Source organism: Leptodactylus fuscus, chromosome 11 (genome assembly GCF_031893055.1).
Source record: "Leptodactylus fuscus isolate aLepFus1 chromosome 11, aLepFus1.hap2, whole genome shotgun sequence".
In the NCBI taxonomy this organism is placed as follows: Eukaryota; Metazoa; Chordata; class Amphibia; order Anura; family Leptodactylidae; genus Leptodactylus; species Leptodactylus fuscus.
The window spans coordinates 73,817,122-73,831,397 of NC_134275.1; the positions used below are offsets into that span (position 1 = coordinate 73,817,122).

The window sequence follows — 14,276 nt, forward strand, 5'->3', positions numbered from 1 at the left end:
CTCCGATGGCGCAGGTGTGAACGTAGCCTTACACTAAATCCTTTCCTACTAAATGATATCCATCCGCTCAGCTCCCCCTGCTCTATAACATGCTGCCAGCGGATCAGATTTGATATTCACTGTGACAAGTTCCTTTCCAAAGCTTATAAAACGTTGCAAATATTGTATAGACTGAAACTGTAACGTCATTATATATGTAATAACATTCATTGTATCAATGTGAACTGCTAAGTAATTTTTGTAGAAGATTATAGAACATTATTAAAATGAGAATTGTATTCTTAGCAAATAAAACTTTGTTCATATAACGGCGTTACGTATTTTGCGATATACTTTATCCATTCCTGATCTTATTCAGGATCTCAGCTTGCAGTTATTCAATGTTTACTGACGGGGATCAAAATCAGCCCTGGTCATGTGATGGACATGCACCTAAGAGCCCTGAAAAACACAGCGACACATTAACACAAAATGCCTACAATTCTTCTGCCTCTATGTACGTGCAACCCTAGACTGGAAGTATAATGCAGAAACCCAATGAAGCAGCAGCACAGAGTGTCACATTCCTGACTTTATATGTAAGACAGCCCTGTGGTGTGTACATTATTCCTGCTTATAGTGCCAGGGGCCCAGCTCATTGGCTGTGCCGGGGAAGTTAGCAGATTATAGTAGGTTCTGGGCAGGAAAAACTACAGGGAGGGAGGAGTGAACTTGAGCTCTGGCTGCACAGCTATCATTAACACTGATGTGATCAACTTGCATGGACTCAAATAGCTGCTGCTGCTGCTGTCACATTCTTCGCTGGGGACGGCTTGGCACTGGGTGTACGTGGAGGGTCCCTGAAGACGGACTGTTTGTTGTATGAGGACATCTGCATCTGGCTTGCTTGGCACTGTGTGGATTCCTTCTTTTATCAGGCGCTGACAGATCTGCAGTCTCACTGCACCTTCGTGGATGTGATGTTCTGAGAGCTGGTTTGTTGGATGTCCATCAGAACTGTGGCCCTTGCTAGACCTCAGTTGACTTCTATTTGGGACAAGTACTACAAGTGGTCTCCCGGGGAAGTTATACTACAATTTCTACCCCTCTATAGCTGTGGATCACAGTCCTCTGCTTCACTGGACATCACTCCAGGGGCCCATCCATGAGACATTGCAGTATGAAATGGGGGCGATCCTGCACTGACCCTGCCCCACCTGGTGCCACCCTGTATCCTCATTGACCTAAGATGGACATGGCATTCCCGGAGACTATCAGGATATCGACTTTGGAAATGGAGAAGTATTACAGTCTTCAGCAGGCGGTTTCTATTCTGTACACATTACTGGAAAGTAAGTACGTTCCTGACCTCCTTGAAGAGTAGTTTTCTTCCTCTGCAGTCCACTTACAGCAGATAGCATCCTGTTTCTGTATGTCCATAGTATAACTGCAGTGCTGCACTAACACCACTGACAGCTGCACTAGACTCCTCCCTGTCAGCATCCAAAACTTCTATAGCCCTAATGATATCCCATTGAAGAGATAACAAGACTAGCACAAGACTCAAAGGGGTATCTCAGCCAAAATCATTTAGCAACTATGCTCAAGATACCTTAATAATGTTAGACCTATGGTGGTCACCAGTCCTCCCCCCTTCCCTTATCACCCAGATGCAACTTGAAGGATAATTGATGGGATAATTGTTACACCCATGGTAGCAGAACCATGTGAAATATCTCATTATTACTGAATTGTACTGGGTGCATTTTTCACTTTGCAATAATTTTCCAATGCATCATTTTCTAATAGGACACTGCAGTTCTGAACTTTCATCATAGAACAACTTAGACATGAACAACCCCTTTCCATACTAGGGCATATGTACATTGTACTGCCCCAATCCCCTTATGCACTAAGTCATAGCCCCTGTGGCTTCTCAATCTGTTTGTACTCACCAGCCAGGACATAGGGATGCCTAGGCACTGGTTGTAGTCTATACCAAAATTTTCATCATTGCCGTAATTTGGATGGCTAAATAGCTTAGCGCTACTGCCTCTGATATACATTAAAATAACCGCATACTGGGTTGTGCCAAACCAGAGATGGGTATGGGTGCCGTCACAAAAACGACTATGCAACACAAAGGTTCACGCAGAATATTTCCTGGCTGAGACCTGCAGAATTCCCAGGTGGCATTTTTCCACCTCCAAAATTCACTTCAATTGGAGTTATCAGGCGGAATCTGCCTGAAGATCCAGCATGAGCCCTACTTTTATCTGCTAGCAGAAAAAAATACGATAAAGAAAAAATTCCACATCGGACTGTTTCAGGTGGAATTTGGAGCTGATTTTCAGGTGGAATCAAATCCAGCAGCATATTTATGTGAACATGGCCTAAGATGTCTTCTTTCCAAGCTGTGTCCTACGATGCGCTTTACTAACAACATGGGGACGCCTCATAGATTGAGACCCTCTGCATTAGACTAATCCCACACATACTTCTCTGCATGAAATCATCCGGTCTTTGCTTTGGGTTTAAGCCCTGCGACTGGGCCATTGGTTGAAAACGGCTCCAAATCTGTAGTAAGACATTGACCTGCTGCCAGTTCCATACATGCATTATCACCAGAAAATGGTATTTTTTAAATCAAGTTTTATACTAAACATTCTTTTAAAGAATTATTGAAAATGATATCATGTGGTTATCTATAGTTAGAGAAAAAATCTTGGCCACTAAACCAAATAATATGCTGAGACTTCCTGTTTTCTGTAGGTGATTTCTTTGCAGCAGTCACGTCACTTTTCAGCACATTGATGATCACAGCTATGATGTATATATAGATAAGACACAGTTGCTATATGTGATTTCACAGCCTATGTAGTCTGCTCTACATGATGACCTCTGCCCAGGTCATAGAGCACGTCTAGAAAACCCTTCCATAGAAGTCAATAGGGTCTGTGCTACACCATTGTGTCTTCTATGGCCCATGGTCCATTTCCAGGAGGCCGGAAGTAACAAGCTATTTTAGGCTTAGAAACAAATGTTGCAATTTTGAGGATTTTTTAAAATATAGATTAGATAATAACATGGAGAACATCACCAAATATTTCTTGAAAATAGTGTCATTTAAGTAGTAGGTCATTTCCTGCCTACACATCCTCCTTAAAGAAGCCAGGCCGGCTGTGATCCCATGATCACTGTCTCAAGTATATTGCTAGCTCAGTCCCCCAGAATTAGAACATGGAAGTATATACAGCACATAGCCAGTAATCTAATCAGTGTAATGCCAATAGCGCTCTATGATAGTGATGTCCCCCTTTAATCCTGAGATGACTCATTGTAGGGTTACATCAAATCCCCTCTTTATTGAATATTCTGAAGACTTTAGTTTTAATGACTTATGACTTGAGGAGGATCTGTAACATTCCTGCGCACCGCTTATCTGTCTGCCTGGGCTTCTATGTGCTGGAATGCAGATATGTCTTAGGGTTAGCCGTATACTGTATATCTTGTTATGTCTATGTCATAGGAAGTAAATCTACAGATACAAAGCACCCTGTAACTGGACTGATTGTAGCCTGCGGAGCCTGCATTCATACTATATCACAAGACCTGTAATACTAGGAATGCTAAGAAGATAAGGCGCATAGCAGATAACTATTAGTCTACAAACGTAGTGGACTTTATTCAGAAATGTTGGAAAAAGGAAGTTGATAGTTCAAGAAATGATCATAACACCACTGTATAAATCGTGGGAAGAGGCGCTATAATACTGGTGTACTATAATGCATAATAATGGGATATATAATATATATATATATATATATATATATATATATATATATATATATATATATATATATATATGATAGTGTGGACCCAAACAATCAGGACAGGGACAAAAAATATGCAGTAAACCGGTTTATTTGGAAAAAGAAAACAGGAAAATAAATAAACCTTAACTTCAGGCAAAAACAAAATAAAAACATGCTCATCTGTGCAATTAACTACACAATAATGTTAACCTAACTATACATGTGGCTTACTACCATCCCACAGGAACAAAAACAAGCACAATTTTGTCTCATCGGACTCAGGGTTATAGGACGGACCCATACACCTCCTTTCACTCCATGGATCTGCATTGGAATGCTGGATCGGCAGCCTTTTTCTGGCCCAGATACAAATTATATATATATATATATATATATATATATATATATATATATAATATATATATATATATATATATATATATATATATATATATATATATAAATCTCACAAAAATATCCCTTGTATGGAATACATGCATTCGTATCAGTTTCTGACCCAGTAGAGTTCTGTACTGGCTATGCAGACAGGCCATGCCACTAGTATGTGGGTTGAGTGGCATGAGAGGCCTCTCAGAAATTCTGAATGCCAAACCCAGCATTTGGGCAAATAATATTTGCCACTGCCCTCCAATCTCCTGATCTCTAACTGGGAAGTGATGCAGAATTTAAAGGGATTCTACTATTAAAAACCTTTTTTTTCTCGTTGACATGACGGAATAGCCTTAAGAAAGGCTATTCTCTTCCTACCTTTAGATGTCCCCTCCACCCCGCCGTTCGGTTAAAATCCCCGCCGGTATGCAAATGAGTTCTCTCGCAGCACTGGGGGCGTCCCCAATGCTGCGAAAGAACTCTCCAGCACTGCCCCATCTTCTTCAGGAACGGGGTCTTCACGCGTCTTCTTCTTGGGGTTGGCTTCAAACTTCTAGGCCTCAATCCTAGAGCAAAACCGACTGCGTATGCCCGCCGGCCACAAGAAAATGGCCACTTACACAGTATTGTAAGCAGCCATTTTCTTGTGGCCAGCAGGCATGTGCAGTCGGTTTTGCCCTAGGCCCGAGGCCTAGAAGCTTGAAGACAACCCCCGTAAGAAGACGTGTGAAGACCCCGTTCCTGAAGAAGATGAATGCGGCACTGGAGAGTTCTCTCATAGCATTGGGGACGCCCCCAGTGCTGTTTGAGTGCTGGGACCCGCCCCCAGTGTTGCGAGAGAACTCATTTGCATACCAGCGAAAAACGGGATTTTGACCGAATGGTGGGGCGGAGAAGACATCTAAAGGTAGGAGAATAGTCTTTCTTAAGGCTATTCCGTCGTGCAATGAGGGAAAAAAAGGTTTTTAATGGTAGAATCCCTTTAATTACTCAAATTACAGCCCCATGTAATGGAAACAATACCAACTACACTGAATCAGAGAATTGCTTATGTAATATAGTGGCTTCACTTTATATCTTATAACACAGAATTCATTGACTGATGTCTAATAATCTGCAAACTACGATTTGAACTCTCTACTTTCCCGTAATGAAAGAAAAACAAGACCAAGAAGAAGGCCATTGTAACCAGCGTCCATCTATGTAGTATTATCGAGGTCATTCAATAAGGAGGACCTTTCACTACCATCACAACTCCAACTCTTGGCATCCTCTAATTCATGAAAAATTGGAATTATTTCTCTAGCCCCGCCATTCCTGAGCAATAACTGCTCTTAGCTTCAACACAATTATTCTCTCTCCTGTCAGGTGGGCGGTCCCTGTCGTTCTGTCCCAGACTAGGACCTCCCACCTGACAGTAGAGAGCAGCATTGTACTCAATCTTAAAGAAATTATTGCTCGAGAATTGTTTTGGCTAGAGAAAAAATTCCAACTGTGCTGGAATCAGTGGAGGGGCCTATTGAAGGATAGAATGAGCTGCAGTGGGTGGGGGTTGTAAAAGGTCCTCTTTAAAGAATATCTGAGGAAGGGGTGGACATAGAGTGTCCATACATATCACACACTGATTTTTATGTTAACTAGAGATGAGCGAGTAGTATTCGATCGAGTACAGTGGCGTAACTACCACCATAGCAGCGGTAGCAGCTGCCACAGGGCCCGGGACATTAGGGGCCCGGTGACAGCTGCTACCGCTGCTATCATTATGCTCGGAGGTCTTTTCGGACCCCCGAGTATAATGATCGGGGCCCCCTGTTGGTGGAATACGTTCCACCAACAGGGGGCCCCGAAGCTGCAGCAACGGCTGAGACACAGGAGCTGCAGGTCTGGCTCCTGTCAGCGCTGCAGGACGCTCCCCCCTCTCTCCCCCCTCCCTTTCTCTGCTGTCCTCTGCCCACCAATGAGAGGAGGAGGCGGGGCTTATCCCTGCCGTCCAGCACAGAAGAGAAGAGGAAGAAGCTGCTGCAGGAAAATGAAACTAAAGCTACACAGGTACGTACTGGGGTTACTTATTACTATCAGGCATTTGGGGGGATTACTTGTGTTTTAGTAACTCCATGTGCCTCATAGTAATAGCAGTTAACCCCATCATCTCCCTCACATTAACCCCTGTTTGCCTCACCATAAGAGTTACTGATATGTGAGACATATGGGGGTAATAGTAATGAAGATACTTTATTATTACCTCCATGTCTCTCACATATCAGTAACTCTTATGGTGAGGCAGACAGGGGTTAATGTGAGGGAGATGATGGGGTTAACTGCTATTAATATGAGGCACATGGAGTTACTAAATTGTAATGCACAGGACCAGATTTTTTTTTATCCACAATTTGTCCTGGTATAGCGGTCAGCGGTGACAGTATTAGTCCTGTAGGGGCCACTAAGGGACATAATACTGTGTGCAGGGGCCACTATTGGGTATAATACTGTGTGCAGGGGCCACTATTGGGTATAATACAGTGTGCAGGGGCCACTAAGGGACATAATACTGTGTGCAGGAGCCACTATGGGACATAATACTGTGTGCAGGGGCCACTATGGGACATAATACTGTGTGCAGGGGCCACTATGGGACATAATACTGTGTGCAGGGGCCACTATTGGGTATAATACTGTGTGCAGGGGCCACTATTGGGTATAATACGGTGTGCAGGGGCCACTATTGGGGATAATACTGTGTGCAGGGGCCACTATGGGACATAATACTGTGTGCAGGGGCCACTATTGGGTATAATACTGTGTGCAGGGGCCACTATTGGGTATAATACTGTGTGCAGGGGCCACTATGGGACATAATACTGTGTGCAGGGGCCACTAAGGGACATAATACTGTGTGCAGGGGGCCACTATTGGGTATACTACTGTGTGCAGGGGCCACTAAGGGATATAATACTGTGTGCAGTGGCCACTATGGGGTATACTACTGTGTGCAGGGGCCACTAAGGGACATAATACTGTGTGCAGGGGCCACTAAGGGACATAATACTGTGTGCAGGGGCCGCTAAGGGACATAATACTGTGTGCAGGGGCCACTATGGGACATAATAGAGCGCGCAGGAATGCGTAGGAGGGACTCGGTCGAGATCTTCGGTGTCGGGGGGGGCCCCATGTCAAAAGTTCGCCACGGGGCCCCGCCATTCCTAGTTACGCCACTGATCGAGTAGGTATTCGATCGAATACTACGGTATTCAAAATACTTGTACTCGATCGAGTACCACTCGCTATTCGAATGGAAAAGTTCGATGCAGAACCAGCATTGATTGGCCGAATGCTATACAGTCGGCCAATCAACGCTGGTTCTTCTCCTACCTTTAGAAGTCTTCTCCGTGCAGCTTCCCCGCGGCGTCTTCCGGCTCTGAATTCACTCTGCCAGGCATCGGGCCTGGGCAGAGCCGACTGTGCATGTCCGCTTGTAGTGTGGGCATGCGCAGTCGGCTCTGCCCAGGCCCGATGCCTGGCAGAGTGAATGAAGAGCCGGAAGATGTCGCGGGGACGCTGCACGGAGAAGACTTCTCGGAGGATCCACCCCGACCCTCACTCGTGGACTTGGTAAGTATAATTTGATCGAATGTTGCCTACCCCTGAAACGAGCATTTTCCCCCCATAGACTATAATGGGGTTCGATATTCAATTTGAGTAGTCGAATATTGAAGGGCTACTCGAAACGAATATCGAACCTTGGACATTTTACTGTTCGCTCATCTCTAATGTTAACTCTTCATTTGCTGAAGGGAAAACAACCCTTGCATGCAGATTCCCCCACTATATCATCGGGATCTCAATATGCGGACACCCCATGATCTACTTAAAGTTGGTGGACACTACTAGCAAAAAAGGCGTTTTCAAGATAGACAACCTCCATACCAAGGAATCCCTTGCATCACGGCTACATACACCATTATATCTTGTTGCACGATTGTCTCATTGAGTCATTTCTGCTCGGAGTTTTTTTCCCTGATGCTTTCCTAAAAATCCTTTATGGTTTGAGTGATGAGCTGTCGTTTGCTTACAGGAAGTGCCTATCAATACTAATGCTACAGAGCCAAGGGTTCGGAGCTCCGCTATACGCTGACGTGCCATTCATTTGCCGTGACAGGCTTTTGGCCCAGAAAAACACAGACGTTTCCCTGGAGAAAGTCATAGACATTTATAGAATGTAATATTAGTGTCATTGGTCTTAATTTTTGTGTAATTCTATTTTATAAAGTATCGATTGACAATGATGTATTAGAAGTTCCCCGGATGATCTGAAGACGGTCAGTCCCATGACCTGCACGCTCATCATCTGGCACTTACAATGTATAGTGATCAGTCAGGCTAACAATCCAATTACCACGAGCTCAGGTCATGGACGCTGCCGCGCCAAGTCCACAAAAAGCTGATGATTGGGTTTGATTTGTGGCATTAAATAGGTTTATTCTGGATTAAGGGAGATTAATATTTGTCCCGCTTGGACGTTTAATACTATATGCACAAGGTAGTCGCTACGGTTTCGCTTTAACACCTTCCAGACATTTTTTGACTTTGAATTTTTGTTTTTTACTCCCCTCTGTCCAACTTTTTGGAACTTTTTTTTTTTAAATTTTGTTTCAACTTTTTTATTTTTCAATACACGGATCTTATTTATATAGTTTTTTTAAATATAGATTGTGCTCCCCACATAGAGCTCACAATGTACATTTTCCCTATCAGTATGTCTTTGGAACATGGGTTGGAAATCCATTCAAACACGGGGAGAACATGCAAACTCCATGCAGATGGTTTTATGCCCTTGGCAGGATTTGAACACCAGGACAAGGCTGCAGTGCTAACCACTGAGCCACCGTGTGGCCCCTGGATCTTATTTTTTGCAGGACGAACTGTAATTTATATTGGCACCATTTCATATTCCTGGGAGCTTGAAAAATAAAAATGAGATGGAAAGATAGAAAAACAGTTTTTGTACTATTTTCATATTATTTTTGGTTTTTACTGCCATAATCATGCTGACAATAAATTTATTTAAAGTTTTAGGTATCTTTTAATCTCATGAAACATCCAAAACTTTGAATAAAATGTTATTTTTTTGGCATCACTATATTCTTACATCTGTAGCTTTTTTATATTTTGATACATGGAGCCGCATAATGCTTCTTTTTTGTGAGAGTAGATGTACTTTTTATTTAATTAATTAATTTATTTTATTTATTTAATTAAAAAAATTATGGAAGGCAAAACGTCAAAAAAAAGTGCTGCTGACTTTTCACTGTATTCAAATTTTTTTTTTTTTAGACAATTGTAGTTTGGGCATTTTTGGACATAAAGCTACCAAATGTTTTTTTTATTTTTTATTTTGTTACTATTTTTTTATACGTGTTCTAGGGAAGGGGAGGGGATTTGAACTTTTAGTTCTTTTTACTTTTTTTTACTGTTATTTTTAATCCTCAAAGATGTCTTGGACCACTGGGAGTCGATCACTAATACAATACAATGCAATGCAATACAATACAATGCTAATTAATGATAGTAATGTAATGACACGCCTGGGAACCTCCAATAGCCTCCCAGCTTTCATGGTAATGAATTGATACTTGAGGATCTCTTTCTGGAGGACAACAATCCTCCACAAAATAGTGCCTTGGTCATGTTTGAGCAACGTATTAGTAGGGTTATTGCCCAAGACCAGTGTGGGCACTGATCACTGCTATTGCCATCCATTGTATAATACGATATGGTGGACACTCAGCTCCAGGGCAGTTTTCATGTTTCAAGACCTGACATCCATTATTATGGCAGATGTTGGGAAGGGGGTTCCATGGTGTAAATCCTCCACAGTTCCTGATATATTAGTACAAGTACTGATCTGTTAAGTATGACTAGTGTTTTAAGGATCTCACCACTAGGCATACCAGCTGGGCTTTCTTACATTTGGATAATGGCGAGGATTGTTTCCATAACAAATGATAATAACTTGACATATACATCATAATAAGCATTTCCATAAATTAGATATTACTTGGCATATATGAGTGATGGAAAACCATGACCTCACAGATAATGAGGCGCAAGCAACAAGAAGACTTCTGACTCACCTCTGCTCTTGGCATGAACTAGCATGTAATGTTGTGATCATTCATGTACATTGAGCCAGAGTTAACAGAGATAGATGATGGTCTCTTGCAGTATGGACGCCAAGAACTTCAGCCTTCATAACCAATAATTGTGTCTTTTTTGTGTTTTTTTTTCTTGACTTAATCTGGTAAATTGAGGTTAGATGGAGAGTCATAGCTAAACTTTCCTCCACCCCGGGCAAAGATTGACCCAACTCAGTATCTAAATAGTCTGCCCAAGCTAGAGAGTGTTGTTGGCACTTCTTTTGTCACTGAGCATCCAAGGCATCGGCACTGCTCTTTCTATCGCTCTATGTGCAAAAAATGAAGTATGCTTAGATACATACATAATATATTTTTAAATGCAATGTACTGGCCTATAGAGATAACTTTATATACCAATACATTATCTAGGCACAGTTCAATACAATTGCAGCTTGGTATAGGAAAAAGTACTTGGACATAATAGAGCTTGTGGCTCAGTCAGTGGTGTAACAGCCTATTATACATATATTAGCATATATAAGTATATATAAGTTAATCTTTAAACTATCTCCTGGCAACCTCCTTATTAATATTCATTAAACTGAGATGATGTCACAGTGCGGGTAATACTAATGAGCTGGCCAGGTGAAAATGACTATTCATTGGGTTCGGGGACCTGAAAACCGGAAGACTCCTTGGAATCACAGAAATGAGTTGACATGGGTTTATTATACTGTATATACACCCTTACATAGCACGCAGGGGTGTAGCTAGAAAGTACAGAGGCCAATACCAAACTTTGGAATGGGGTCTCCTTTTTCAATTTACCCCAACCCCTCTTCTCTCTAAACCCAATGAGCTTGCTGCCCCCTCTAGCACTGAGCACTGTCTCAGCAGCCAGCGGCATGGAGGACGTTCTTGTTCTCCTTGCTGCTTTGGCGTGGAGTTAATGTGGTCAAGATCTCAAGTTCTGAACTCCTGTCCCTGTGATTTGCCCCTTAGCTGCGGCTTCCATGATCTTTTATTTAGAGATTTGTACCTTTCAATCATGGCCAGATATCCTTCCTCAGCCAGACTGACTTTTACACTCTATTCTAGTACGGTGTGCGGACTTCTATCAATACCCCGACTTCCATAGGGGATCCGCCATTGCTATGGTAGGACATGTAGAGCGTCATAGACACAAATGATGGGACAGAGCCAGACAGTTATTTGTTGGTTCTGCCTATGTTTCATGTCTATATCTCTTTAACAAGTCTGGGGCTGCAGACGATCTCACTGGGCGTAGGCCCGAGTTACTATTCACAGCCATAATTATCATGTTGACAGAACATAAAAAAATAAAGTTTTATTTTACTGTTTCGATGCGAGCAGTTGAAACGTGTGCATGGCTATCTGTGTCTTTTACTTTTCTCCCATTTTCTCCTAGTTTGCTCACGTTTTATTGTGATTTTTACCTTATTTTCAAATGTATGCAAAATTCACGCAGAACTGTCCCCTAGTGGCCACTGTAGGCAACAAGAATTTCATTGTCTAGCATGAAGCTGTCACATTGGACATTGTATTTGATATAATGAACAGATTTATGTATAGTTTTGTTTAGGGAAAAGATTCAGTGCAGCTTGTATTTTATGCATGTATGTCTCTATAGCTAGTAGTCCAGTGGGCGGTCCTCTAAGTGACTGATAGCCTTGCCAGCATACAGCAAGTATGTATACAGAGATAGCTGTCAGTAGGACCACCCACTTGACTCCTATATTTATTTACTTCTTCCAAAACTGGATAACCCCTTTAAGATTCCAAAGACTTGTTAGCTAATGTGGGGCTTGAAGTGAGAGGGAATTCCTGCAAAGGGTTAATTGAAATAAAAGATGCAGCCAACCTTACCTGGACTCCTTATCTGCAGGGGTCGCATACTAGTTATGAGTACAGTATACCCTTGATATAATATAGGCCAACTGGGTAATTTTATCCTTTTGGAAAAAAAAAAGTACTGATGTTTGTTCCTTAAAGGGGTGGTCTAGGAATTTTCTTTAAGGCCTATCCTATGTGTATACAGCCATATTGATTGGTCGGACATTGCATGGATCAGCTGTTCGAAGCTGATTCCAGTACCCATAGTATACACGGCAAGGTCCCGGAAATAGTTAGCTCTGGTTCCTAAATAGTGGTCGGACGTCGTCACTGCAGTTCAGTTTCCACTGACTCCAATGGGAGTTGAGTTGCAGGACAGTCACATGGCTACGATACAGGGATTGGAGCCAAGTGTGTCTGACTCTGTGCTGAGTACAGGACGGGTGATGGAAGAGGCCCCCGAACAGCTGATCCTTGTGTGGATGGTTGTTGCCCCGCACCAATCAGGTATTTAATGGGGATGTCCAGCACTCGGTGCTCCGTTGCCTCCCAGCACGGTCTGGTCCAGATGCTCTGCTGTTTTCTTCCAATCAGCGACCTCAGCAAAGGACATTGGACATCACAACCATTACCTAAGGATAGCCATACAAAAAAAAAGTCTGGAAAATCCCTTTAACAAACTCTTCTTCTGCAATAGACTTAAGTGGCTAAATGGTGACTGGTCTGCAATGTCCTCCCTGTTCTCGGACACTTTCTCTCGGCTCCCTGTGTTGCGTTTACAGTAGGACTCTATTATTTTCATCATAATGTGTTGACCTATGAAGTGTAAGCGTGACTAATGGGCTCCGCAGTGCGCCTGGGAAAGGTCAGGTTGTGCGGTCATTGGCCCCGTTCTCTTCCACAGCAGGGCTTTTGTATGTTTTTCCGTTTATCGTAGTATATCCAATCTGAATAATTAATTTCATCGTCTATTATAAGATATATCCTCATTACTGTAAGACTAAGAAAGAGGGGACACGCTCCTCAGCGGGCCGGAACGTAAGTGTATAATGGGTGAAAGCAGCATGGAGCTTGTTACTGACTCCTGAAGGTTACGTCTCCTCGGCTTCTGCTATCAGCTGGCCATGAGTCACCTTGTATATCATTGCATAGTCTTATATAATTGCTTGTCTGTCCACAAACTCATTATTTCTACGCACCAGAATCAGTACGTTTCATAACATCATCCACTTTGCAAAGTTTATTTGGATGATTTCACAATATATTTTGTGTTCACGGTACAGAACTTTCTGGAAAACATTCAGATTGGGATCCACGAAGTTCACTTAGCATGAATGAAAAATAATAGGCAGCATTCAAAGGCTCTGATAACCATAGACCACATTTATGACAAGTGGCCCATAGCATGCATAGGACGTCTTCTTTTGCAGGGCCAGGGTACTCTTTATGTCATGGCACTGTGACGCCAGCTGCAGAGGCCGGTGGTGCCTGGCAAAATGGCGGCTCCCAGGCACTGCTGCCAAATTGGTCATGACCAAGGCGCCGGGGGCCTTAATGTCTGTGATCAGTGCGAGTCTCTGCTGTATAATATGGCCACCATATTTAAATACCCAGCGGATGTTAGGAAGGGGTTAAAGGGATTGTATAATTATGTACAGTTATACTATATCCACAGGACAAGCAATAGGTGGCCGATCATTGGGGGATGATTACCTGGTCCTCCAAGTGATCAGGAAGATGGGGGACCAAAAGTACACTTGCATGATCGGCGCTCCATGAGAGGAGATATAACCTTCAGGAGTCAGTGTTACCCAGCCTAGATGTAGCTGTGCCTGTGCTGGATAGTACGCATTAACAATCCAAGTCATGTCAGTAGGAACACTGGAGATAGCCAAAGAACTGAATTCAGCTATTTTCTGTGCTTTTATTGAAGTGAATTGGAGTGTAGATGTGTCCTGTCCATCAAGTGACATCATTACATGAAATGGGTTGCACCATTAAGGACTCCTTTGGATATGGGTAAGTGTCAGATCTGATCACTGCGTCCCTTAGCTATCAGGAGAATGGGGGACCCATAAGCCCTCTAAAGCCTGTTTATTTAAGA

The 14,276-nt window shown here is 42.7% G+C and overlaps 1 protein-coding gene across 3 annotated transcripts in view; it reads left to right on the plus strand.

The window, feature by feature from the left end:
* Nucleotides 1-720: 720 nt before the first annotated feature.
* The window catches only part of MCF2 (MCF.2 cell line derived transforming sequence), a 116,088-nt gene continuing 102,532 nt past the window's right edge, over nt 721-14,276 (plus strand). For all 3 annotated transcript variants that reach the window (XM_075260022.1, XM_075260024.1, XM_075260023.1), the window contains exon 1: nt 721-1,331. In XM_075260022.1, the coding sequence (XP_075116123.1) occupies nt 1,229-1,331 (103 nt within the window). In that variant the 5' untranslated portion in view covers nt 721-1,228. The remainder of the gene's footprint in view (nt 1,332-14,276) is intronic.